We start from the raw sequence: 23,823 nt of genomic DNA, 5'->3' as shown, positions 1-23,823 counted from the left end.
TACTTTGTATTCCCAAAAATGTAACATTGACAAGCATATACTTAAAAATTGTGTTAGATGCTTACAACAATACAAATGAGGTAAGGTGTCACGTCTTGAGCACTATTATAATTTTGGAATGCCGCCTTCATTCGGCCAGTCATTTGAACTTTGTAGGGCAACGATTTGTGATTAAAAATTGTAGGGCCAAATGGGTAATTGAATGAACACAATATCAATACAAAGTAAGGAATTGGGCCTTGTGGATCCCAACATTTCTATATGTTGTCCCTTGGGCCCATCATGGTCATAAGGTCCATTAAGCCACTTTTCTCTAGAGGCTCAAGAACAAATTCCCACTTCCTCATTCCTCAGTGTTATTATTAGATGAATTGTTAAGAAATAGAGTTACTTAGTATTACGGTGTAGTAATATTCCTCTTCATTTTTAAGTGAGAGGCCTTAGGTTCACCATCTTAGTGTAGATACTATCATTTGTTAAAAAAAAAAATTGAAACTTCAAAGCGATTCTATCTGCCTATCTGATGCATGATAGGGATTATGTTGTTTTATTATTGTCAGGGAAAGTGCATTTCCTTAAAGAGACTAAACGAACTGCCATACACCTAATTATCTATCACGTGTCCCTTCACTATTGTTGTTTTTTTTACTGTTATTGCTGAAGTCGACTTTTTGACATCTCTTTTGAAGATATTTTGATTCACATGGCGTATGCTATCCGGGAATTGTGTAGATACTGCACTCAGAGAAAAGGGGAGGCAAATCTTCACGTGTACTTTTTAACATCTCTTTTGAAGATATTCTGATTCACGTGTACTTCTATGTACGTATGCACACTTTCATTCCTCAGTGTTATTATTATATGAAGGGTAATACTAGAGAGACTAAATTTGTTGACGAAGTTAGCAAACTAAATCATGTATCACCAATATGACTGAGCACGTTAATCAATGCTTAATTAATAATTCGATAATTAACTTACATGTCATTTAGTTTACAAAATTTTGTTTACAAATTTAATCTCCCTAGCATTACCCTTATATGAATTGCTAAGAAATAAGATTGAAACTGCAGAGTGATTCTATCAGCCTATCAGGTGCATCATGGGGATTACTGCTGTTTTATTATTGTCAGGGAAAGTGTATTTCATTAAACAGTCTAAATGAACGGACCATACACCTAATTATCTGTCACGTGTCATTTCACTAATGTTGTCTATTTTTTTACTATTATTGTTGATGTTGACTTTTTGACATCTTCTTCGAAAATGTTCTGATTCACACGGTGTATGCTATCGGGAACTGTGTAGATATTGCACCCAGAGGAAGGGGGAGACAAGCTATCCAGCTCCTCTTTCATCAGAGTTTCTAAAGGAACATAGTTGGCTTTTGAAGCACCTGGATTAACTTCTTCCATTAATTTCCTGTTGATGATTGGAGGCAGGCAGCTCACTGGTCACTCACAATTAACAAATTGATTGTCTTTGATTTGTATTACATACCAAGATTTGATATGAACAATCACCTTCTTTTGTCTCATCAAAATGGATATAGTTTTATTACCTCCAAGGTACCAACAACCCTAACCCACACATCTTCCACTTTCTACCTCATCCAGTTATGGACATCGAAATATAAAACTATTCGACATAATAAATAAATCTCACTAATTAATAAATCAACAAGCTTATCTCCATTGACAACTTTTTACACGGTCTCAATCTCCAATAATGAAACTTAGGTCATCTCCAGTCAAGAGTTATAGGGCACATTTAGTCATAAAATTGACAAAATCGGTCACCAGCCAAAAGGCTAAAGAAAATCAGGCTAAAAGAACCAGACTAAGTTTGGCCTTGCAACAAGCAACATGTAGCCTAGGGCAGGTTAAGTTCGGCTCCAAAAACTAATAAAATATGTCGTGCGATAAAATATTTGCAATGAATATGATAAAAAGTTGTGACTAGTCATACAATGACTACATATATAGGAGGCCCTTAAGGGAAGGAATCCCCTTCTTTTTTTTTGCGGAATCCACTCCATATCGAACTTTAACGATCCGAACCGTCTATCTTTTAAGTCTAGATTCATAAATCATCCTTGCAAAAATTCAATTCAACCCAAAACCATTTGTCTATTTAATTATCACAATGAAATTTCATTGTCTCAATTTCTTTGAACTCAATTAGATTTCTCAAATATTTCCGATTGGCTAATATTTTGCAAGGATGATCTAAGAGGTGCAATTTGAAAAATAGACGATTCAGATCATTAGAGTTCGATATGATGTGGACCTTGCAACTAATCTCATTTTTTTAAATATATATATCGTGATTCAGTGCTTAATTGTAGCTAGCCTAATTATAATGGCATGCATACTTTTGCTGTGCGTTTTATGAACTTACATGAACTTTTGAGTCTTCAACTAATGGTTGTACAAGGTTGTGCTAAACATATTGTCAGTACAGATTTGTTCTCCTAGACTCCAATAGAAACTGTTGGTCATCCACTGTAAGATCTTAATCCAACAATTGGTTCCCATTTAACTTTTTGTTATACTTTTTTCTGCATCGTTGCATTAAGATCTAAGGTGAGTGACCACCATTTTCTTGGTCACTAGAGTCTAGGAGAACATGACGATATCAATATATTAAACAAACAATAGTATGCACGTGAACATATCAAAATTCTCATGTGATGAACTCTCTACCAACTGGCAAGATACTCGTCAAAATTCATCCAACAATTTGGGGCCTGTTTTGTATCCTGTTAAAAAAAAAAAAATTGTGTAAAAAAGGACAGTAAAAAATTGTAAAGTGGCCATTTTCAAACCCTATGCTCATTCAGTTAGTATAGATTAATGTAGGGCTGAAAACACGATCATTCTCGAAGTATATCTGTCTCCGATTTTTATCAATTTAAGCTTCCTAATTCCTTTTTGTAAGAAAATGATATCTAATTGATTTGTTATTTTATTCAAGAGGCAGAGCCACAAACTTATAGTTACAAACGCATCCTAATATGGTTCCTACGATCAAGCTAAATCATTCACAAATAAGGAAAGAAGTCATTTACAATATTGACAGAATCAACATTCCATTCTAACCTCGATCTCCTTCAACACTTTTATCGAGCTTAATGATGCGAATCGGACATTAATGAGTTCTAATATGCAACCTCAAGATTTCCTCGTCGAAAACGAGTGAAGTAATCCAGTACCAAAAAGAAAAGAATGAAACCAACAAAACAAGCAGTGGAATTATTACTTCAAATGTTCACTCAATACACACAGCCAACTTTCACAGAAAAATTAAAGAGCTATTACTCTTCGACGTACAATACGCGTGTACTTCTATGTACGTCCGCGGGTACATACACAAATTACTCGGCGTCTCAATACAGATTGCTCTCTCAAAGACTAGACGGAGAGTTGATCAAAACGTAACAAGACTAGACACAGAGAAGGAGAGACTTACTGCTGATTGATTAAGTAATAGAAATGACAGAGCACACGGTTTGCATGATAGTGAGGATGATTACAAGATTTGATATGACCACCGCATAAAATATGACGAAAACTATCTTTCGATCATTACATTCCAACATGTGCTACGACCACAAGGATCATTACAGCTGATCACTGTTCACTCACGGTCAACAAACTATCTTTCGTTCATTACATTCCAAGATTTGATATGACCGAAAACTAAAAAAATAAGTAAATAAACAATTACAAAAAAAGAAAAGAATTTGAAACCACTGCATTTCAATCCAACGGCTAATTCTAGAGGCCTTGCCATGAGTTATGAGTAGCAAATGTCTTCTGTATAACCATATGTGAAAATTTATAGACGTTTTTAATTTTAGGTAAATGATTTCCTCATATTACTTTTTTTCTTTTGCACGAGAAATAATCAGCGGGACAAACAGGGTGAAATCACTTCCCTTATTTTTTTGGTAGGCAAGACGGAGACTGTTTCTTAATAGGTTGAGATTCACATCTGGTCGTATACATCCATATCCCTAGATCGTATTCGTCAATCAAAACATATAACCACCAAACATGTGAGACTAAAAGCTTCAAGCAATGGATATGTGGAAACATAAAACAAAACAAGCGATTATGATTTAAAATAAATAAAAGAAGAAAAAAAAAATCGAGGAGATGGATTCGCACCTGCTATGACTAGAAAAGCTGAATGCAGATTGTATGCTCCTCCGCTAGTTGTAGTACAAGTTCTCTCAATAATACATACCACAATGGTGAGCTCTGTGCAAGTACAAGTGGCTTAAGATTCATCCAGAAAAGGCTTAGATTTCCAAACATAAAAGATAAACAAGTTTTAAAAATTAAGTCACTCGGAGCTTGATTTTATGCATTAGCTTTTTAGTGAAGCAAAAGGTGATCCAATAGTACATAAAATAAACAAAACAATCCCTTACAGCTAATTAGATGTTAAAACTTCACTTAATAAAGCAAAATGATGAGCTATACCAACAGCAAGTTGTTTTGTGGCTGTGATCAATTTTGGGGCCACTCTTTGTAAGGAATTTTCATTGTAAAATATGCTTATAAGCTCCCATTTGGAACCATTTCTGATATGCTTGTCACCAGAAATCTCTACAAGAACACATACCATCCTTGAAATGGTGAAACCTGTTTCTATCCCTCACCACTATTTCTCGATTATAAACTTTAGAGATGAACTTAGTAGCAGAGTGGCAATCATCGCAAACTCGTAAGTTCTTCACTATTCGAATAGGAGTTCCTTGAGGCGTATTCAGGAGGGCAAAGGCAATGGCTAACTTTTCACTATGCCTATTCAAAGCATCCTCTTTATCTTCTTCATCGATATCTAGCAAGACCTCTGATGTAGTGGGCACGTATCCAGCTTTCTTCATCTTCCTCCCCATCTCCTCTACCATCTCGTAAATCTCTTTGGATTGTCTATGCGATTTATCTCCAGCCACAAATTCGTAAATTTCATGGTCTAGCTCGATCATAGTGCTCCCAGGGATCTTTTTCATCCCCTTCTTGTCCATCGCCTCTCTAATCTTGGTTTTCTTGTCCCAGTGGTTCATTTTTGCATAAATGTTGGAAAGCAGGACATAGTTTGACTCCTGCATAGGTTCACTCCTGATTAACTGCTTGGTGATACTCTCTCCAAGCTTGAGTTCACCATGTGCACGACAAGCACTGATCAGGGTTCGCATGACTATAGGGTTTGGCTCAATCGGCATCTTTTGGATAAACGCCAAGGCTTCTTTGACACATCCGGCCCTGCAAAACATATCCACCATGCATCCATAGTGTTCTATCTTAGGTACAATTTGAAACTTTTCTTCCATTGAACTGAAGTACCTCTTACCCCTTTCAACTAGCCCGGAATGACTACACGCAGAAAGCAACCCTAAGAAAGCAACATCATCGGGTGCTACCCCAGTCCCAATCATTTCCTCAAACAAAGCAATGGCTTCCATTCCACGGCCGTGCATTGCCAGACCATCAATCACAGAAGTCCAAGAAACAATTGTTCTCCCACTCATGTTTCTAAACAATTTCAAAGCTTTATCCACATTCCCGCACTTCGCAAACATGTCGATGAGCGCATTACAAAGCTCCACAGATTTATGAATCCCTTCTTTCTCAATGTAAGACTCAACCCACTTCCCAAGCTCAAGTGCACCTAAATCCGAACACGCAGACAGAACGGAGACCATAGTTATCTCATCCGGCTGAACTCCCGCCATCTGCATTTCCCTAAACAACTCAACTGAATCCGTCGACCACCCCACACGCACATACCCGCCAATCATCGCGCTCCATGAAACAGAGTCCAACTTGGGCATTTCATCAAATACCTTCCGGGCAAACTCAATCCCTCCTCCACAACAACAATACATATGAACCGTAGTGTTACAAACATGAACATCGTCATCGAACCCGAATTTCACCACCGACCCATGAACCGACTTCCCCAAATTCAAGTCCCCAATTCCAGCACAGGCCTTGAGGACAAAAGGGTAGGTAAATTTATTAGGCAAAACAGAACCTTGAACCATAACATTGTAAAAGCACAATGCTTTATGCTTTTCATGGCTGGTCTGCGCGTAAGCTCTAATTACAGTATTGAAGAGGAACGAATCGTAAAGATGCGTATCGGCATCGCCGGAGAAGAGGAAGGAGGAGGCGTAGTCGATGGCTTTAAGGTCGGAGGCCGTGGAGGCGAACTTGGTGAGTACTAGCGGATTGTTTCGGAGCCCCAACTTCAAAACGTGGGCGTGGATCTGGGAGAGCTTTGAAACGGCGTCGCACGCTTGGAGGAGCGCCAAGCAGCTCTGCTCTGCTTCTCTTCTGTTGGCGGCAAAAATGGCGGTCTTGACGAGCCTTTGCATTTCAAAAGCTCCCAACGGTTAACGGTAAGTCAAAAACATAAAAGCAAAAGCAGGATTTAACAAAACGACAATGGAGTCCTCGTCGTTCGGGATCCTCCCGCACTTTCCGCTTTTCCACGTGGCTGGTGGAATTTGTGGCCACGTCACGTCGTCGTCTACCTCTCGACTTACTGGTACGCTTATGTTTCGTTTACAGTTTGTGAGAAATCAATAACGCCACTCCGGAGTTTGATAATTCCAATCCAAGTAGCTGGGTGGAAGAATGAGAAAAGCGTCATCGATCTCAGCGCGTTTGTTTCTAGGGTTTGTTCGAGGCCAAACAACCTCCAATTTCCGGTGCTTCAATGCGGTGCGTTTTCACTGTGATCGAGCCCAACCTTCCTCTATTAAGCCTCCAGGTCCAGGTTCCCCTCTCTCTCTCTCTCTAGAATTTCAATTCTAATTTCTCCCTCTAGAAATTCAACTGGAATCCTTGTGCTTTCAGGGCCACTAACGCAGTACAAGAGCCTGGTCGAGGAAGGGAAGCTGCAGCATGATCCGAAGCAAGAGACGGTGGCGTTTCAATTGGAGGAGTTGCTCGGGAGATTGGAGCAGTACGAGAGAGAAATGGAGGATTATCATGTGAAAAAATCATTAATTTTCAGCTCCTACATTTGAATTCAAAGTTGGAGATTTGAGAATTGGTCGGAGAACTTTGAAATTTTCTTCACATTTTGCAGGAAAAGCTTGCGATTTGGGAGAGGCGGAGAGAGGACGAGCGGCGGAAGCTGTTAATGGAGGAAGCTGAGAGCCAGCAGAAAGATGATGTATGGACATCAGTCACCAACCAGCGCAATAAGTTTGTGCAGAGATGGCTGTCCCGGTAAGGCGTAGGCATACCATTGCTTGTCGAAAAAGCTTAGAGATTTTCGGTTTCTTTTTACTGTTTTCTGAATGTCAATGTTGTGATTCTGTTCGGCTTAGGAAGAAACCTGATAAAGCAGAACCCGGAGTGGGGAAATGGGTTTCGTATCTTAATCGAGAGAGGAAGTTAGATTCACGTGTTGGTCGCCGCCCAACCGCTCCTCCGGCTCCCAAGGGACTGTATATTTACGGCAATGTTGGAAGTGGTATGTTGCTGTGTTTTTTGTATATGTGTATTATCTGTAAAGCAAATGTGTGCCAGCTTGAATCGAAATTCGGTACTTCTATTCAGGAAAGACGATGCTTATGGACATGTTTTTTAGTGCCACTGAAGGAATAGTTAAGCATCGAAAGAGATATCACTTTCACGAGGTGAGCTTTTGAGTGTGATTCGACAAATTTTGGATGACATTAACTGATCATACCCATTTTATTTTGAACCGTACATCCTTGAAATATGTGGATCATCTTCTTTCCAAGTTGGCCTTGAGAATGCAAGTTAATCTTTTAACATCTTTACTTGCAGGCAATGTTAAAGATTAACGAACAAATGCACCAGATTTGGAAAAGCCAAGTGGAGGAAAAGTCTTTGCATTCAAGCCTTTCCAATTGGGTAATGAATCTTCCCTTTGATTCGAGGGTGAAGGAGTGGGTCGCTGCAGAAGACAGATATAAGCAAGAGGTTCAGATGAAAAACATCCTTCCAGCTGTAGCAGATAAGCTGCTCATAGACCGGCAGGCAAATCAAAAGGGTGGTAGCATTCTCTGTTTTGACGAAATACAGGTCAGATTAATGTGGACTAACAGATTTAATTGGGGACACATGTATGACTTGTAACCTATTACCAATTAAATAGAGCTAGTATTTGCTGTCTCAAATCAAGCTTGAAGGATCCTAGTCCATAGCTTATAATGCCTTTAATGCCTTACCGAAATGATCGTAAAATTCCTAATGGATCAGTCAGTCAAGATTTAATGTTTTTAGGTCTTTCTGTTTTGTCCTTCATTTTTTTCTAATAGGAAGGTTGAATTAAACTTGTTAAGTTAAATAGGATTAACTTGGCATTCATGTATTGATAATGATTCCGTATTTTCTACAACACGTTTGGGGAAAACCTAGCTTAAATGTTCTGCTGCTCATCTTGTGACTTGGAATTTCTTTCTTTCTATTTCAGACTGTTGATGTATTTGCTATTGTGGCCTTATCTGGAATTGTTAGCAGATTGTTAAGTACCGGAACTGTTTTTGTTGCCACCAGTAATCGAGCGCCAACAGACTTAAATCAGGTGCACATGTGTGCGTTTTTAATACTGTGATAAACCATCCATATTCCCTGCCAATTTATTTCTCTCGATAATCCTTTGGCATTGTGCCTATTCATGTAACTTCATGGGTAAGGAGTGATGAAGATGGCCTAAAATCAATACTTTGTCAACGATCTTTGAATTATTTAGCAACTTGATTGTTATGTTGATAAGAAGTTTTCATCCTTTTTTCTTGGACCAACATTTCTCTACCTTTTTCTTTTGAAACAAAAATTTCTTATGCAGGATGGTATGCAGCGGGAGATCTTCCAAAAGTTTGTTCGCAAACTGAACGAGCACTGTGAGACTGTTCTCATTGGAAGTGAGATTGATTATCGTCGTGTTATAGCTCAAAGTCAAAGATCTGCAGACCAGGTAAGCATGAAGCATTTTCTTTTTTGGAAAATACATGTGAAATATTACTTCTATTTCGTTGCACTCGTCGACAACAGCTTCATATATGAGTGCTGTAAGTCATGGCTATTTTCCGGTCATTCTTTAGTTGTTCTTCATGTATTTGATGGTCATGCTTCACTGACTCATCAGTCTATTCACAATTCTGTATCTTGTTTTTGTAAATTATAGAAGCGGAGTTCCTACTCTTTGCATTTTGGAGTAGTTGTTTCTATCTAGTAGTTTGAAATGGCATATAGAAAATACTGTCGTGTAAAACTTTACTATCTTAAACATACAGGTTCACTACTTGTGGCCCTCAGACAGCATTGCTATGGAGAAATTTGAGAAGAAGTGGCATGAAGTCACAAACCAAATTGGGGGACAGATCGCCTCGGATACTATTCGAGTGATGTTCGGGAGGTACTTCTAAATTTTGAAATAACAATTTATTTGTCATAATCCATTATGTAATTAAAGACACCTGGTTCCTAAATCAGAACACTGGAGGTTCCCGAATGCTCTAATGGAGTGGCACGGTTCACATTTGATTATCTCTGTGGTCGGCCGGTATTACTCTTCCCTTTGTCTGTGTTTGCGATTTTTGTGTTATATCTTACATCCATTTTCTATATCTGATGATTGTTTTATATTTTCCCTCTGCTTTTGTTATTGAATTTAGGTAGGTGCAGCTGATTATATTGCAGTTGCAGAAAATTATCACACTATATTTATATCTGACATTCCAATGATGAGTATGCGTATCCGTGATAAGGTACTACTCAACTTCTCTAGTTTTTTGTTTGGCATGTTTCATGTTCGGGTTCCACATAAGTTGGTTAAGCTTCATCGGACAATAAGGACAATAAGGACTATATCTCACATTTAATTTTAGTTCAAATGAGTATACATTTGACATAAACTAAAGTATTTTTTTTCTTCCAATTTTTCAGGCACGGCGGTTTATTACCCTCATTGATGAATTATACAATCATCATTGCCGTCTATTTTGTTCTGCAGCATCTTCTATTGATGAATTATTTCAAGGAACTGAAGAGGGCACTCTTTTTGATCTGGAGAGGTGAGTGTCCGTTTTTGTTCATTTCTTATTAATTTTATATCAAGAAATCTCAGGGCTTTGAGATTCATCATTCTGGGTCAGGACTTACCGCTCATTGCTTTGTTTCTGACTTGTATTCCTTTCGCATATGTTTTGCACTATGATGCACAGATACTTCTGTTTGGTCCCGTATCCCATATCCGATACTTGATCGGATATGATACTTGCCCGATACTCTCGGATAGGTTTTGCATATCCTCAAGTAGATGCATGTAAAAATTACTTTCTCCTGCTTGCACACACAATTTATTGCATTTGTGCAAATTTATCAGCGGTTGGGGAAACTGTCATCAAAATATCAGCTCAGTTTTAAGAGTGCAACGTGCAGGAAATATCAATTGACTTGGATATGTTCTTGAAAGATTCTTGTACTGTCAAGGGCTTAAGGAGATACATTTGCTTAATAGTACAAGCAATTCTGATTGAATGGTTCTTTTAGTATTGTTATGGTTGTCAATATTTCAGTCTAAACATGTGTACTTTCTTGCTTTCAGTTTCCAGTTTGAAACAGAGACAGAAGGTTCAAAGCTTCGTCGCGATGTTTTAGCAGAAGGTAATGTTAGTTCAGGAGGTGCCCCAACTGGTATAATATCCATGCTATCTGGTCAAGAAGAGATGTTTGCTTTCCGCAGAGCAGTAAGTGGTTCTTTGTTTCTCCAGACCACTTTGTTTCTGATTTCGTTCTTTGGCCCTCGGAACAGTTTAGGCGTTCCAGTGACAGCAATGAGTTAATGTAGAAACTTCAGGGCTTTTATTTTCTCTGGTTTTTCTTGTGGTTTCTGGCCAGACAGATTCATCTTCCAATATTCTGAATGGATGATCCGTATGTGTAGGTGTCGCGCTTGATTGAAATGCAGACACCCGTATATTTGGAGGGAGTCCACGGTCTTCATCCGTATTTCCAGAAACAACGCCGAGGATTTGAAAGTATATCTTCACGAAACATACAGCCGCAGTTGTCATGTTAAGCAGCAGAATTGTTGTACCAATGTTACTCCTTCCTGTCCATTTATAATTTTCCATTCATTTGTATCTCCTTACGGTATGAACCGAGGAGAAAATCCAAAGAAGTCTGAACTTGCCATTACTTGACAATTAACACACAATGTCAAGGTTGTGAGTGTATTTTAATAAAGAAATTTGGTATTTCAGTCGTTCTTTCTTGTCTGCAATTTCCAGCACGACGGCCGTTGTCACTTATGTGAAGTCCAGACTGTAGTGTTTGACTTTCCTTGTCAATATTGTAAATAGTACTTCACATGCTCTAGTTAGTTTTAAGACAGTCATTATGTGATCATACTGCTGGAAATAATCAATCAATCATTTGGTTTTTCTCCTCAAAGGTTTGTTCATGCGTATGCATTTCATATTTAATTTTCCAGTCCATTATGTCTAGTTGTGTTGTCTCATCAGAATTGCTCACTGCTTTCACGCGAATTAGGCACACACTTGAAGACATCCCACATGAGCCAACCGACACATTTTTTCCGAGAATGAATTTTCCACCCTAGATCTGTAAAGATTGCTTTTGCTCTTGATGCGTGTCTTTGGGTTCTCTTTGTTTGAAACATGCATGCCTTCCTTAAAAAGAGGTCCTAGGGTTCATTTGCTCTTTGGTTAAAAAGTCTAGATTTTTTAAGATTGCATTAAAAAGCTTTAAGCTTCCTCTTGTGTTCTTCACTTGAAACCTTATCTGCCAAACTGATTTCCATGCATAAAATTCCCCATCATTGAGAAATAGATTTGCACTATTTTCATGGTCCCTTAAGTTTCAAATCTTCATTTAAACCTAGTTTTCAGATTCACATTGATTTCTTCCTTCAACTATTTGACTAGAGAAACTAACTGATCTTTTGTATCCAGATTTCACATTATCATCATCATAATATCATTTGCATTGATCGCGTTGGTCTCGGTGCCACAAGAAGAAGAGTTCAAGGTTAGAGCTGCCTCCTAGTGAAGACTAAAGACATATCCATCATGTGCAAAGTAAGGTTGCACAATGGTAAAATTGCTCCTTAGATTAGATCTAGGAAACGAGCTTGATGTGATAAGTTGTATGAACCTTATTTCCACTAGCAGATTGGACTCGGTAGAGTCCCCATTTTTTAATCCAGAGGTGGGTTTTTCCGGCCAAAAACTTCGTGTGTTGTTGATTGTTTTTCTTGTTCACATATCTTGTTCATTTGCGTGTGATATATGATTTCTATGGCTTGCAAATATATTTATGTTTATGAGTTTATCAAAGTTACCATGAGCATTGAACTAGACTTTAGTTAATTTGGATCACTTCAGTAATCTAAGTTAACTGATTAATTCGTTTTTGGTTAACTAGTAAATCTGAACTTAGTATATTGGTGTCGTTGACTAGTCAGTCTAGCATATATTGATTTTTAATTATAGGATATTCTGCTTAGTACCAATTTCAACATAATTTTATGAGGAGACAATTTGTACGTGAAGGGGAACGGTGCGTATGACATTTTTGGAGTAACAATTACAACACAGTGTCATACAAATCTTCAACAAAATAAATAAACTAATGAAACAAGGACATTGGTTCTGAAATGATTCATTGCAACTAAGTTTGAATCCTCTTAGATTAATGTTAAAACTATATATTGTCTCTATAAAACATAATATATATATATATGTTGTCATTAATTACAAAATATTTTGTAGGTTATCTTGGGAAAATTACAAGAAAATTGAAATTTTCTTCTAAGAAACACGTAGACAATTAGGTTGAGGCGTGAGTATCTCACTTTCTTTAAGGAGATTCAAGCACACTGTGACTTGATAAAATTTCATGAACCAGTGCATAGTATATCTCTTGACTTGTTCTCTCTAGAGTACAACCACCCAACTAAATCATCATGTGACCGCTAGTGGAGCCAATGCGGGGGCATTGGGCTCCCTTGACCCTAATAACTTTGTGAACGAAACCATTTAAAATTTTTTTTGACCCCTATAATAGCACTGTAGTAGCAGCACTGCAACATCACCTGCAACATAAAGTTGCTATTGTAAGTATTCTTGGTTGTGTGGGCCACAATGGCCAGCAAATATTGACCCAAGTTGGCTCACCCAACATGGAATATGTGAGCCCACATGTGACCCAAGTGGTGTACTTGCTAGTAAAATTAGTATTGATTTAGGGAATTGTTATTAGCACTTCAAAAATTTCATTCTACACTCCAAACTTTCTATATTAGGAAAGAAAAATACACTTGTAAGGAGTGTAGAATGAGATTTTTGGAGTGCTAATAACACTTCCCTTAATTTAATTGTTGCTCCTGTTTTAGTTGAAATAGCATTTTCGGTGGTGAGAATTGTGAAGAATCCACTTCGTAATAGGATGAATGATCAATGATTGAATGATATTTTGGTTGTGTACATTGAGAAAGAGGTATTTGATTTTATTGATAATAATGTTGTAATACGACATTTCCAAAATATGAGAACACGTCGTGGATAATTATAAATGAAAGTATGATAGATTTTTGAAACCTATTCCATTGTCTTAAATTCCTGACTCCACCATTGCGTGTGACTCAAACTTATCTGCACAAAAAAGAAAGAGTCCAAAACTCCATCATAAGAACATTATTCTATGACCAATAAATAAAAGATGAAAAGATAGAGGAATGAAGAATAATAGTTATGGAGGAAATTTGGACAATTTTCAATTGCACATTGTTTTCATTTTAACCATAAGTAGATGAGAAAAAGAAATTTCGTTTTGCTTTGTCACTCTTGAGTTGGCATCATCTTTGACTCTTTGACCTCGCAATTTATAAGAAAATTAATAAATAAATAAATAAATTATTTATTAGGATTCTTATGACTACGAAGAGATGATTGATCCTCAGTTCTGAGATAACTACCATGCCACTTTGCTTTCGAAGTCGATAAGACATTTTCTATGTTTTTAATTGCTGAATCATGATTCTCTGAGTATGATGCCTTCATGTTAATCTCAATTATTTAATAGGATATAATGATTTGTCTCCATTATTTAATTGTTTGGCGGCTCGATGAGTAATATACTTTGAATAATGCTATACTTATCATCTATTTATATCATTATTTATATTTTATCTTAAATAAAGGTAGGATCTACTAACTCACGTAGATTCCATTTTTATTAGACAGATGATACAAATATATGGTACGAACAACATTTTTTTTATATACTTTACCAACTAAACTACAATCTATAGTAATATTTTTCTTCATTAATAAATAAAAGATCTCATATTCGACTAACGTAGATGAAAATTGCATATTATATTTGTGATGAATTCAATAATTAGTAGCTGACCTATTGCAACGGTCTGGCTCAATCCTCTCTCCACTTATGATAGAATATCCCTCTTCAGATCAATATCAAACCTACAAGGTGAAGAAAGAAGATTTCCCACTACCTTGTTTAAGTAGGAGATAATCAAGCAATTGAGATTTTTGGGTTGCACAAGGGCGGCATAGCGGAAAGACAAACAAAACATGTAATTTGCGCTTCACTTTAAATTAGGCCCTTCTTCATATCCTTATTATTTATCTAAAACATTTTATCATTCATTGCATTCTTGATTAGAAAGGGGAAAAATAAATCTCTTATTTTCATAAATCTAATCTAATGCATCTCAAATTCATATTGTTGTAAATAAAACCTTATTAAGGTACTATAGCAATTCCTCGTTTCAATTTTGTCTTGACCTCAGTTTGCATTGGGACTACGATGCTACTAACTAAATCAAATCATACTATTATACATAAATGAACGAATACAAATACGATAAACAATTTATTTGAAGTTCTTCAAAAAAAAAAGAAAAAAAAAATCAATTTATTTAAAGAAGCACAACTTTCTATCCCTAAGTACAACAGGTTTGGCCCTAAACCCAACCCAACACGAGCAAGGAGGGGCATGTTTGGGAGTTGGGTTGTGTGAAAGAAAATCTTGTATATGTTGGCGTGAGTCAATATCATAGGGATTCCATGTATATATACTATAGAGATTTAATGTATGTTGATATGAGTTAATGTACCAAGAATAGGAATTTAATGTTCTCATACTAAGGATTCAATTGTACGTGACATTCTTGTACTTTGATATATATTTTCTCCTTGAGAGAAGAATACAACACAACAATTTAAACCGTAAAACTCTTGAACAGTTTTACACTTTTATATGTATATTATCGAATACATTCAGTACGAGTACATAGTCTTTCGAATCTTGCGAAAGTACATAATTAATTAATTCAAGCATTGGTGAAAAAGTAGCATGCATCTAAAGTTCATGATTAGTGGTCATATACCAGAAGAAGAGATGTAAAAAATAATTTGTAAGTTGATGAGATCGATTAGTTCTTAGTTGCAATAGTGGACATGATAATGCACTACACATCAGCCCACTCATCACTTATGATACAGTTGTTGAGTTCTAATAAAACGCGTAGCTAGTTGGAAAGGCTACAAAACCATGCACGTTCCGTTTTGCTCACGACCATTAGTTGTTTTTATCTCTTGACTCAGTGGAGGTTCCATTTCGATAAGGTGCAGCTGGCTAAAATAGATAGATCCCACTCATGGCTCAAAGTGGAGACAAATACTTTCAAGGGATGTTACTGTTGTTGTATTTCAAGTTAATTGTATTATTTATATAAAAAAAAAAATTATAACACATGATAATGTGTGATTGACTTGAAATATATTACCGTGATAACTCACTTGTATGTACGAAGGAAAGTCAATACTGCTTAATGACTATAATGGGTAAGTCGGATAGGCATTGTTGAATAGGTGCTAAATGAAACGTGTTTAAGGGCTACAAAACAATTGAGTAGAACATAACTAGACATCCAACTCAAAATTAATTGAAAAAAAAAAAAGAGTGTTTCCCATTACATTAATAATGATGAACATAGCAATATAATATATGTGCATGCACCATGAGGTAATGAGATTTTGCATCTGCAGACTGTAGTCTAGTCTCATTTCCAAATGCAAAGGCTCGGAAACATCTCTATCATAATTGAGGGCCGAAAAAAAAAGAGAGGAGTACGCGCGAGGAGAAGTGTTGTTATCATTTTCTAATTTATAAGCAAATTAAAAGAACTAAAATTTACATTATGATCAGTAAATGTGAAAGAAGTAATGTTATATTTGCTTTTATTGGCATGTAGATGTGTGTTTCTTGGATAAAAAAACTCTGCGTGTCATTTTATTGAAGACTAGTGTAGTACAAATTAAGAAAATATAGTATCATATTAATTATTATTACAATGCTTCTCGATATCATTATAAACCTGAGACCAACATGAACTACAAAGTCAATATAATTGATGATATTCTCAGCTGTAGTTGGTCATCATATATCTGGTTCAGCTGATTTCATATCCTGTAGATCAAACGATCGACATATTAGTATATATGTAGATATAAGGAAAATAATAGTAGAACTATAAAAGAATGCAAAATTATATAGATATTTACTGGACATATTCGACGTTGATTCTTGTAGAAGGAGAGTGTGATATGGCTGCAAAAGCATCAGTTGACATGGCTACGGTAGAAGGGCAGGTTGAATCTCGACAAAGATCAACCACCTTCACGTCCACAGTAGCACCACCCTTGCAGGGCTTATTACGTCCACTCAGGCACCTCAGTCTATACCGCCTTCCGCACGCAGCACCATTGTCCCACAACCCTTCACTCACCGCCACAAACAGATTCCCCGGAGGGAACTGGTCTTGCCTACTTCCAAAGCACTTTGTAGCTGCACCACAATTACAATATGGCATTGAAAAATATTAACTAATATATATATATATATATATATATATATGAATGTGTATGTAATTCTCTAATTCATAATTTCTGACTGACATAATATATTAAACATCTTTATATATTCATTGTATAAGCATATAGAGAGAAGAATATGTTGTTGCTCACGTATGTAAGGAGGACCGTAAGACGTTGCTGTGCCGATATCACCGGAAACAAGCCTTAGTTCTCTGCATAATAAGCTTAACACTATCGACATGAATAAGAGCCTCATGTTCACAACATAGTTAGAAAATATATGCATTTGTTTAGGGGCATGACTATATATATAATGGCATTGGGGCTCCTCTCTCTCTCTCTCTCTCTCTCTCTAGATCTCAAAAAGTTTAACTACTTTTTAAAAATCTTCGGCAAAGGATAAGAATCATGTACATAATTGGAAATTCAAGTCAAAGAGTTTAATGTCTTACAGATGCGAGAAACATACATGCACCCGTTAGAATTCCAGTGATGACATTAACATCCCGAGAGTGCATGTAGTCCTTATTCTCCTTTTGGAGATGAGCCTTTTAAAGTTGTTGTCATGGGGTTGTTTCAGAAAAGGGTATTAATTAAGAAAATATGAGCTAATTAAGTGCGAAGTCTCATCACGTCAAGTAAAAAAATCACATAAAAGTAATGAGAAGCTGTTTTTTTAGAAGTAAAAAACGCGTGAGAAGTTGAGACGCACTTTACAAATTTACATTTTGCTTTTGCGAATGCCGATATTAATCGGTGGAAAAGCAAATTGTGGCTGTAAACGCAAATTGCATCATTAATTCGTGATTGTTATCTTTACCTGCCAAAATTTTGCACTTCATGACAAATTGGATATTTTATTTCCTACCTTGGTTGACTAAGCACCGTAAATGAACGTGATAGAATGTTCCTTTAAGAATTGCTTAGAAATCAAATGACCAAGCCCGCTAATTAAGGCAGCCTATCAAACTTTCTTTTTTAATTAACAAAACAATATTTTAAACTATAATTTACAAGAAAACAAACTCCAACTTGAGTTCAACCGAGCGAGCCGATTAACTTAACTAATTGATCTAACAAACATCTGCCAATGATAGGTTATGCAGCCTGGAATTAACAATGTCAAAAGTAGTAGTTATATAAGTTTAATTGTCCAGTTCGAATCTCTTTCGACCAATTCGAATCTCAAACTCGTTAAAACATATGTCAATGATAAGTTTATACAACTTGGAATTCAACAATGTCAAAAGTAGTAGTTATATAAATTCTATTGTACCGTTGGACAAGTTCAAATTGTCCAACTCGAATCTCTTTTGACCAATTCAAATCCCTTACTCGTTAAAAAAAACATCTGTCAATGATAATTTATATAGCTTGGAATTCAACAATGTCAAAAGTAGTAGTTATACAAATTATATCATACCATTGGACAAGTAGAAATTGTCCAATTCGAATCCTTACTCGCTAAAAAAGCAAAAAACAAAAAAAAAAAAATTGATAAGAACCATGAAAAAAAAAGGTCAAAAAAATGTTGGTCCAATCGGTTCATACTAGCGGGCCATGTTGGTTCCGAGTGACACCAACCCGTTATCCTTCCACCGCCAAGAGCGGGAGGTGATCGTTGCTCTGTGAAGCCAGCCTTCCGCGGTGTCCTCCACTCTAGGAACCGTGAAGCATGAGCCTTCGCTCAAACTCCACGGCACAACTCCTGGCTTGGAACGGGCGGGTCAGAATAGAGCCACGACAGAGCCGACCCGATGAGACCGAACCAACGTTCCAACACTTTGATGTCCCCACTCGGGTTACAAGCTTGTGTTAATAAGCTCGACGATGCTTTAGCTTTGCGCAAGTTATATAAAGTGCTGTATTTAGCTGCTGATGGTCGATGTGGGACTAATTGTAGTTGGTGCTTCCCTCTTGACTTGCTCTTCCCTATTTGGAAGCTTAAAACTATGGCCATATCTAAATCAAAAATTGTATTTGCAAGAGAAATTACGGGAGTTAAGGTCTACCTTGTTGTGGAGAAACATTCAAATAAGAAAAAATTGAGAGTTTGAAGCCTCTCCATCCTCCACCGTCACACTCCCTATGAAAGTTAATACTTCCTCCCCCGGCCTTGTTTGATTGCCTCATTCTTTTCTCATCACATTCTCACACGAACACCATTTCATTTATTTTTATTTTCTGTAAAGTTCCGAGTGATGAGTGATATATCGTGAATAAAGTTCCAGCAAGAACTAAAAGAAATGAGATTACTTGAAGCGTTTTCCAAAAAAATAATCACCATTAGACCAGCCTCGTATTCTAGATGATATGGACACGACAAGGAAAACAAGTTGAGAGATAAAAAGTGCAACTGGCACTAGCTAGCAGGGCTGAAACAACCCCGTATTCCGGTGAGAATGTCCGTCAATGTTCCGGTTTGCATCCAAGTTTGTGCAGGCCTTTGAAGCTCTTTAATTCTAGATTTGAGGTAATATGTTTTCATCTCTTTATGAAATTAATTACTCAGCTCAATTTTAAGACTAGTAATTATGAGTATATTTCCATGACGTAGTGATATGATATTTCTCATCACTTGTGATTAATTACTCTTCTATATATGCCTATAATATACCTCCAGTACACAGATTTAACAATCCCATGCATGCAACTCATGACGATCACTTATATTTCTCATCACTTGTGATTAATCGAATTTAGCAAACATGATGAGGGGAGGAGGAGTTGCTGAGTTTTTCCTTCTCTTTTGTTTAGCATTGGCACAATGTTTGGCCGCTTCCTATTCCAAAGCTCCTGCACCACCCAAAACCCGTGCAGCTGGCTCCAGTGTACTCATGTTGGCACCACCCTGATCCTAAGCTTGTAAAGTGCCTTGGAGCTTACCACACTGCTTCTGCAACTTGTTACCATGAGATTTGCGTATCTTACTGGACACGAAAAGTCGCCATTCAACAAGACTGCTGCAAGGCCATTGTCGAAATGGAAGATGATTGCGCAAATTTATATGTTTTCAGCGAGTTTAACTACTTGTTCCAAGCTTTGTTGCAGCACAATTGCTCCAGCAAAGCTTCGCCGGCACGGCCAAAATCTGCAGGACCATCACCACCAAAGCATAAAGACGTTGGTCCAATTGGGCCAGTCTAGCGGGCCATGGTGGATCCGGATGGCACCGACCCGTTATCCCTCCAGTACACAGAGGGGGAGGTGATCGTTGCTCTCCGCTCTAGGAACCGTGAAGCATGAGCCTTCGCCCAAACCCCGTGGCCCAACTCCCAGCTTGAAATGTTTATGCTTTGTGCAAGGTATATAAAGCTGTATGTACAACTACTGATGGTCAATGTGGGAGTTCTCCCATGACTTGCTCTTCCCTATATGGAAGCTCAAAACTGCGGCCATATCTAAATAAATTTGTAGTCTTAAATACTAATTTTTGAATATAAGGTTTATATTGCTGTGGATAAACATTAAAATAAGAAAAAAATCGAGATTCAAAGCTTCTCTCTGACCATCAAACTCCCTGTGAAAACAACTCAAAACGATAAGTGGTGTTCAAATGATTTTGAAGTTAATTCTTCCTTCCCCAGCCTTTGTTTGATAGTATCATTTTTTTCTCATCATAATCTCACAGAGACACCTTTTTGTTTCCTTTTAGGTTTTGTAAAGTTTCAAGTTACGAGTGAAATATATGGATTAAAGTTGCAGCGAGAACAGAAAAAAATGAGCGTGCTCAAAAGTGTTGCAGAAAAAATTTGCATTGGATCTACCTGGTATTATAGATGAAGGACACAATAACGAAAGCAAGTAGAAGAGAAAAGAAAAATGCAACAGCCGGCGGGGCTGAAACTATATATGTATTGTGTACATTAAAGTGAACAACACTTGGAATGAACAAAAGTTTGGTTAGATTCTTCAGGTTTGTAAAACATTTGCTTTTGTTATATGATTCGGCCACACCAATTTTCGGGATTTGCGACGTTGAGCCGTATTGGGTAGCCACAAATAACCAAGCTAGATCAGTACTTCAATAAATACATAACCAGAGCACCTGACTAAGGGCTGGCTTGGTATTGCCGTGCTTTGAAAAAAAAGCTGTTTCTGCTGTGCTGTGAGAATAAGTAGCTGTGAAATAAAGCAGCAGAGTGTTTGGTAAACTTTTTTGTAAAAGTGCTTTTGAAAAAAAAAAAAAAAGCAGTATTAGAGTGTTTGGTAAACTTTTATGTAAAACAGATGTGAAAAAAAAGCCAGTTTTTCAAAGCTAGGTTTTGCAACTTCTTGTTTTTGGCTTTTTTTCATCCAAAACTGTGAAAAAAAAACTGAAGCTGAGTGTTTACCAAACACAAAAACAGCTCCCAGCTTTTTTTGAAAGCAACTTTTTTCAGAATCACCTCAGTACCTTAGATCTGGTTTGGTATTGAGGTGATTCTGAAAAAAATTGCTTTCAAAAAAAGCTGGGAGCTGTTTTTGTGTTTGGTAAACACTCAGCTTCAGCTTTTTTTCACAGTTTTGGGTGAAAAAAAGCCAAAAACAAGAAGCTGTAAAACCTAGCTTTGAAAAACTGGCTTTTTTTCACATCTGTTTTACATAAAAGTTTACCAAACACTTTAATACTGCTTTTTTTTTTCAAAAGCACTTTTACAAAAAAGTTTATTAAACACTCTGCTGCTTTATATCACAGCTGCTTATTCTCACAACACAGCAGAAGCAGCTTTTTTTCAAAGCACAGCAATACCAAACCAGCTCTAACAAAGCCAGTAATTCAACAACGTAGCATCCTTTTGTTTATTTTACGGTTGTATCTAACTCTTAGGTTAGACTGTCTATGTACAACCCTTACCATTCGTAATTTTCCGTTTTGTTAAGCTCCAAAAGTGTTCTATTCACGATGGCTTTCAAGACTTCTCACGATATTAACTAGCAGCAAACATTAAGTTCTAGACAATTCCCAATGCAGAGTGATGCTACAAATGTCATTTTATCTTTTACATACATCGCAATGCTTTCTACCAACAATTCCACAATTAGCAACAATTAACAATTCAATGATCCAAAGCGGTACAATATTAACATCTAACAACATTGATCAGCCAATACGATCAAATGTCACCTCACAAAATTAATCGGTCCAATCTCCATAAAGATCTACCTCATTTCCTTACCTGGGTTCCAAAACAATGACATTGTAATCTCATTACAAACACAAGAATCCACCTTAAGCAACTGTATTCACAAGAATCTAGGATTCTAAACCAACTCAACGGAACCAAATAGGAAGTGGGATTCCGAACCAACTCAATGCATCTGGTCCCCCAATGCAGATTAACCAGCAGGATCATAGGCATCTATTTAATAGTGTAGTTCTCGAATGTGAATTAACCAGACACGATAAACTCAAACAAGTAACCAAGTAGGAAATGACCCCTTAACCAAGTGTAGTCACCCCTCGAATGCATATGGTTACCCCCCCCAAAAAAAATGCAGATTAACCAGGTGGGACTATAGGCAAGCGTCCAATAGTTTGATCCCCCAATGCAGATTAATCAAGCAAGACTACCCACAAAAGTAATGTGACCAAGTAGGCAGTGATCCACAATTACAGATTAACCAGGCAGAGTCACCCTTAGGATGCGTATGATCCCAATGTGGATTAACCAGGTAAGATCATCCATGTACCATTTGATACATGGTGCAATCTCATTATCACACATCACGCATCAACCATCATACATCATACATCATGCAAAATACATCACCCATGAGATTTTCATTGCAATAACATACCCAGTTCATCACACACAATATATCATACGTCATACGTTATACATCATAACCAATTAACTAGTCACATAATATACGATTTCTACTAAATGGTCTTCGACTCATTTCCTCACACTAACAACTGTGCATATCATTTATCTCATCTAGGTGCTGAATAAACCTGTAAATCCCAGTAAGGTGCCACTCACACGCAAACTGAGGTCTAATACCCCAGGTGGCCTGCTAACCAAAATAGGCCCACTAAGATATATCGTATCTTTAGTAATGCTAACTTCAATTCTTAAGAATACTTCATAACATGTTGACCACAAGTCAACTCTTAGTTAACATGGTCAATGGTAGGGTCACAGCACTACGTAACCCAAATCCGAAAGATCAACAAATTAGATTTTTGATCCGCAAATTTCTAAGGTCGTCACGTCACTCCACAACAACATACTACAATTTCAAGATGAACGAGGGCCCTTTACGAAACAAGGGTCAAACGATGAAATCTTATCGGATGCACATTAAAATTGAGTTTAGGGCATCAAAATTAGCTTAGGAAACAAAGTTAGCCCATTTGGCCCATGCGACGTTGCATGCGGTGGTGGGCTGGTTAACCCTAGCAAGAATCCAGCCAAATCGAAAACATGCTCAAAATACACAAAAACTTAGCAAACAACAAGGGGAGTAAGTTTTATACCTGGGCTAGAGCCTAGTTGTGGTTTGAAGGCAGTGAAAATCGCGCGCCACCGTCCAACGTCCAATAGATGATCCAAGATATGGGATTTGAAGTTGGTGTCAAGGCGAGTCCAACCTAGGTGGTGGTGACCATCACCGTTAAGAGAAATTGCTGGAAAGTGGTGAGAAACCGACAGCTGTCGAGGAAAAACTCAGCATGACCCATTGTGAACGGAGGCCCAGCGAAGTCAACTTTTGAGTGGGTTGTGATCAGGAGGCCGAGGACTATAGTTTGGTGGTGGTGGTGGTGGTGACGATTGATTCGCCAAAAAAAGATGTGAATCCACATCGAAAACTTTCTACTCAACTCGATCGCGTTGTCGAGTCGAGTCAACACACATGGATCAGCTTTCCAAAACAAGAAAAATTAAACTTTGAAAGGTCTGATTAATGAGTAA

At 37.3% G+C, this 23,823-nt stretch overlaps 3 protein-coding genes across 4 annotated transcripts; 1 reads left to right on the top strand and 2 right to left on the bottom strand.

Moving 5' to 3' along the window:
- Positions 1 to 4,178: 4,178 nt before the first annotated feature.
- On the bottom strand, positions 4,179 to 6,391 carry LOC137718679 (pentatricopeptide repeat-containing protein At4g21065-like). Its single transcript, XM_068458228.1, has one exon. The coding sequence runs from the start codon at positions 6,389 to 6,391 to the stop codon at positions 4,604 to 4,606; it is 1,788 nt and encodes a 595-aa protein (XP_068314329.1). The 3' UTR covers positions 4,179 to 4,603.
- A 181-nt stretch (positions 6,392 to 6,572) lies between these two features.
- Positions 6,573 to 11,269, top strand: LOC137717949 (uncharacterized). Of its 2 annotated transcripts, none has more exons than XM_068457458.1 (14): positions 6,573 to 6,795; positions 6,876 to 7,012; positions 7,111 to 7,253; positions 7,355 to 7,500; positions 7,587 to 7,666; positions 7,821 to 8,078; positions 8,470 to 8,580; positions 8,845 to 8,973; positions 9,293 to 9,414; positions 9,492 to 9,561; positions 9,674 to 9,766; positions 9,945 to 10,072; positions 10,606 to 10,747; positions 10,945 to 11,269. In XM_068457458.1, exons 1-14 carry the CDS (start codon positions 6,654 to 6,656, stop codon positions 11,077 to 11,079), a joined length of 1,836 nt encoding a protein of 611 aa, XP_068313559.1. In that variant the 5' UTR covers positions 6,573 to 6,653; the 3' UTR covers positions 11,080 to 11,269. The 2 variants fall into 2 exon arrangements, with proteins under 2 accessions (XP_068313559.1, XP_068313561.1); XM_068457460.1 differs by having other exon boundaries at positions 6,574 to 6,789.
- A 5,096-nt stretch (positions 11,270 to 16,365) lies between these two features.
- LOC137716755 (EG45-like domain containing protein) lies at positions 16,366 to 17,226 on the bottom strand. Its single transcript, XM_068456134.1, has 3 exons — positions 17,075 to 17,226; positions 16,613 to 16,895; positions 16,366 to 16,517 (listed from the first exon to the last, which is right to left on the bottom strand). The coding sequence occupies exons 1-3, from the start codon at positions 17,208 to 17,210 to the stop codon at positions 16,511 to 16,513; spliced, it is 426 nt and encodes a 141-aa protein (XP_068312235.1). The 5' UTR covers positions 17,211 to 17,226; the 3' UTR covers positions 16,366 to 16,510.
- Between the last annotated feature and the right edge of the window lie 6,597 nt (positions 17,227 to 23,823).

The sequence above is a fragment of the Pyrus communis genome, chromosome 15, assembly GCF_963583255.1.
Source record: "Pyrus communis chromosome 15, drPyrComm1.1, whole genome shotgun sequence".
In the NCBI taxonomy this organism is placed as follows: Eukaryota; Viridiplantae; Streptophyta; class Magnoliopsida; order Rosales; family Rosaceae; genus Pyrus; species Pyrus communis.
This window is presented reverse-complemented; position numbering and strand designations above follow the sequence as displayed.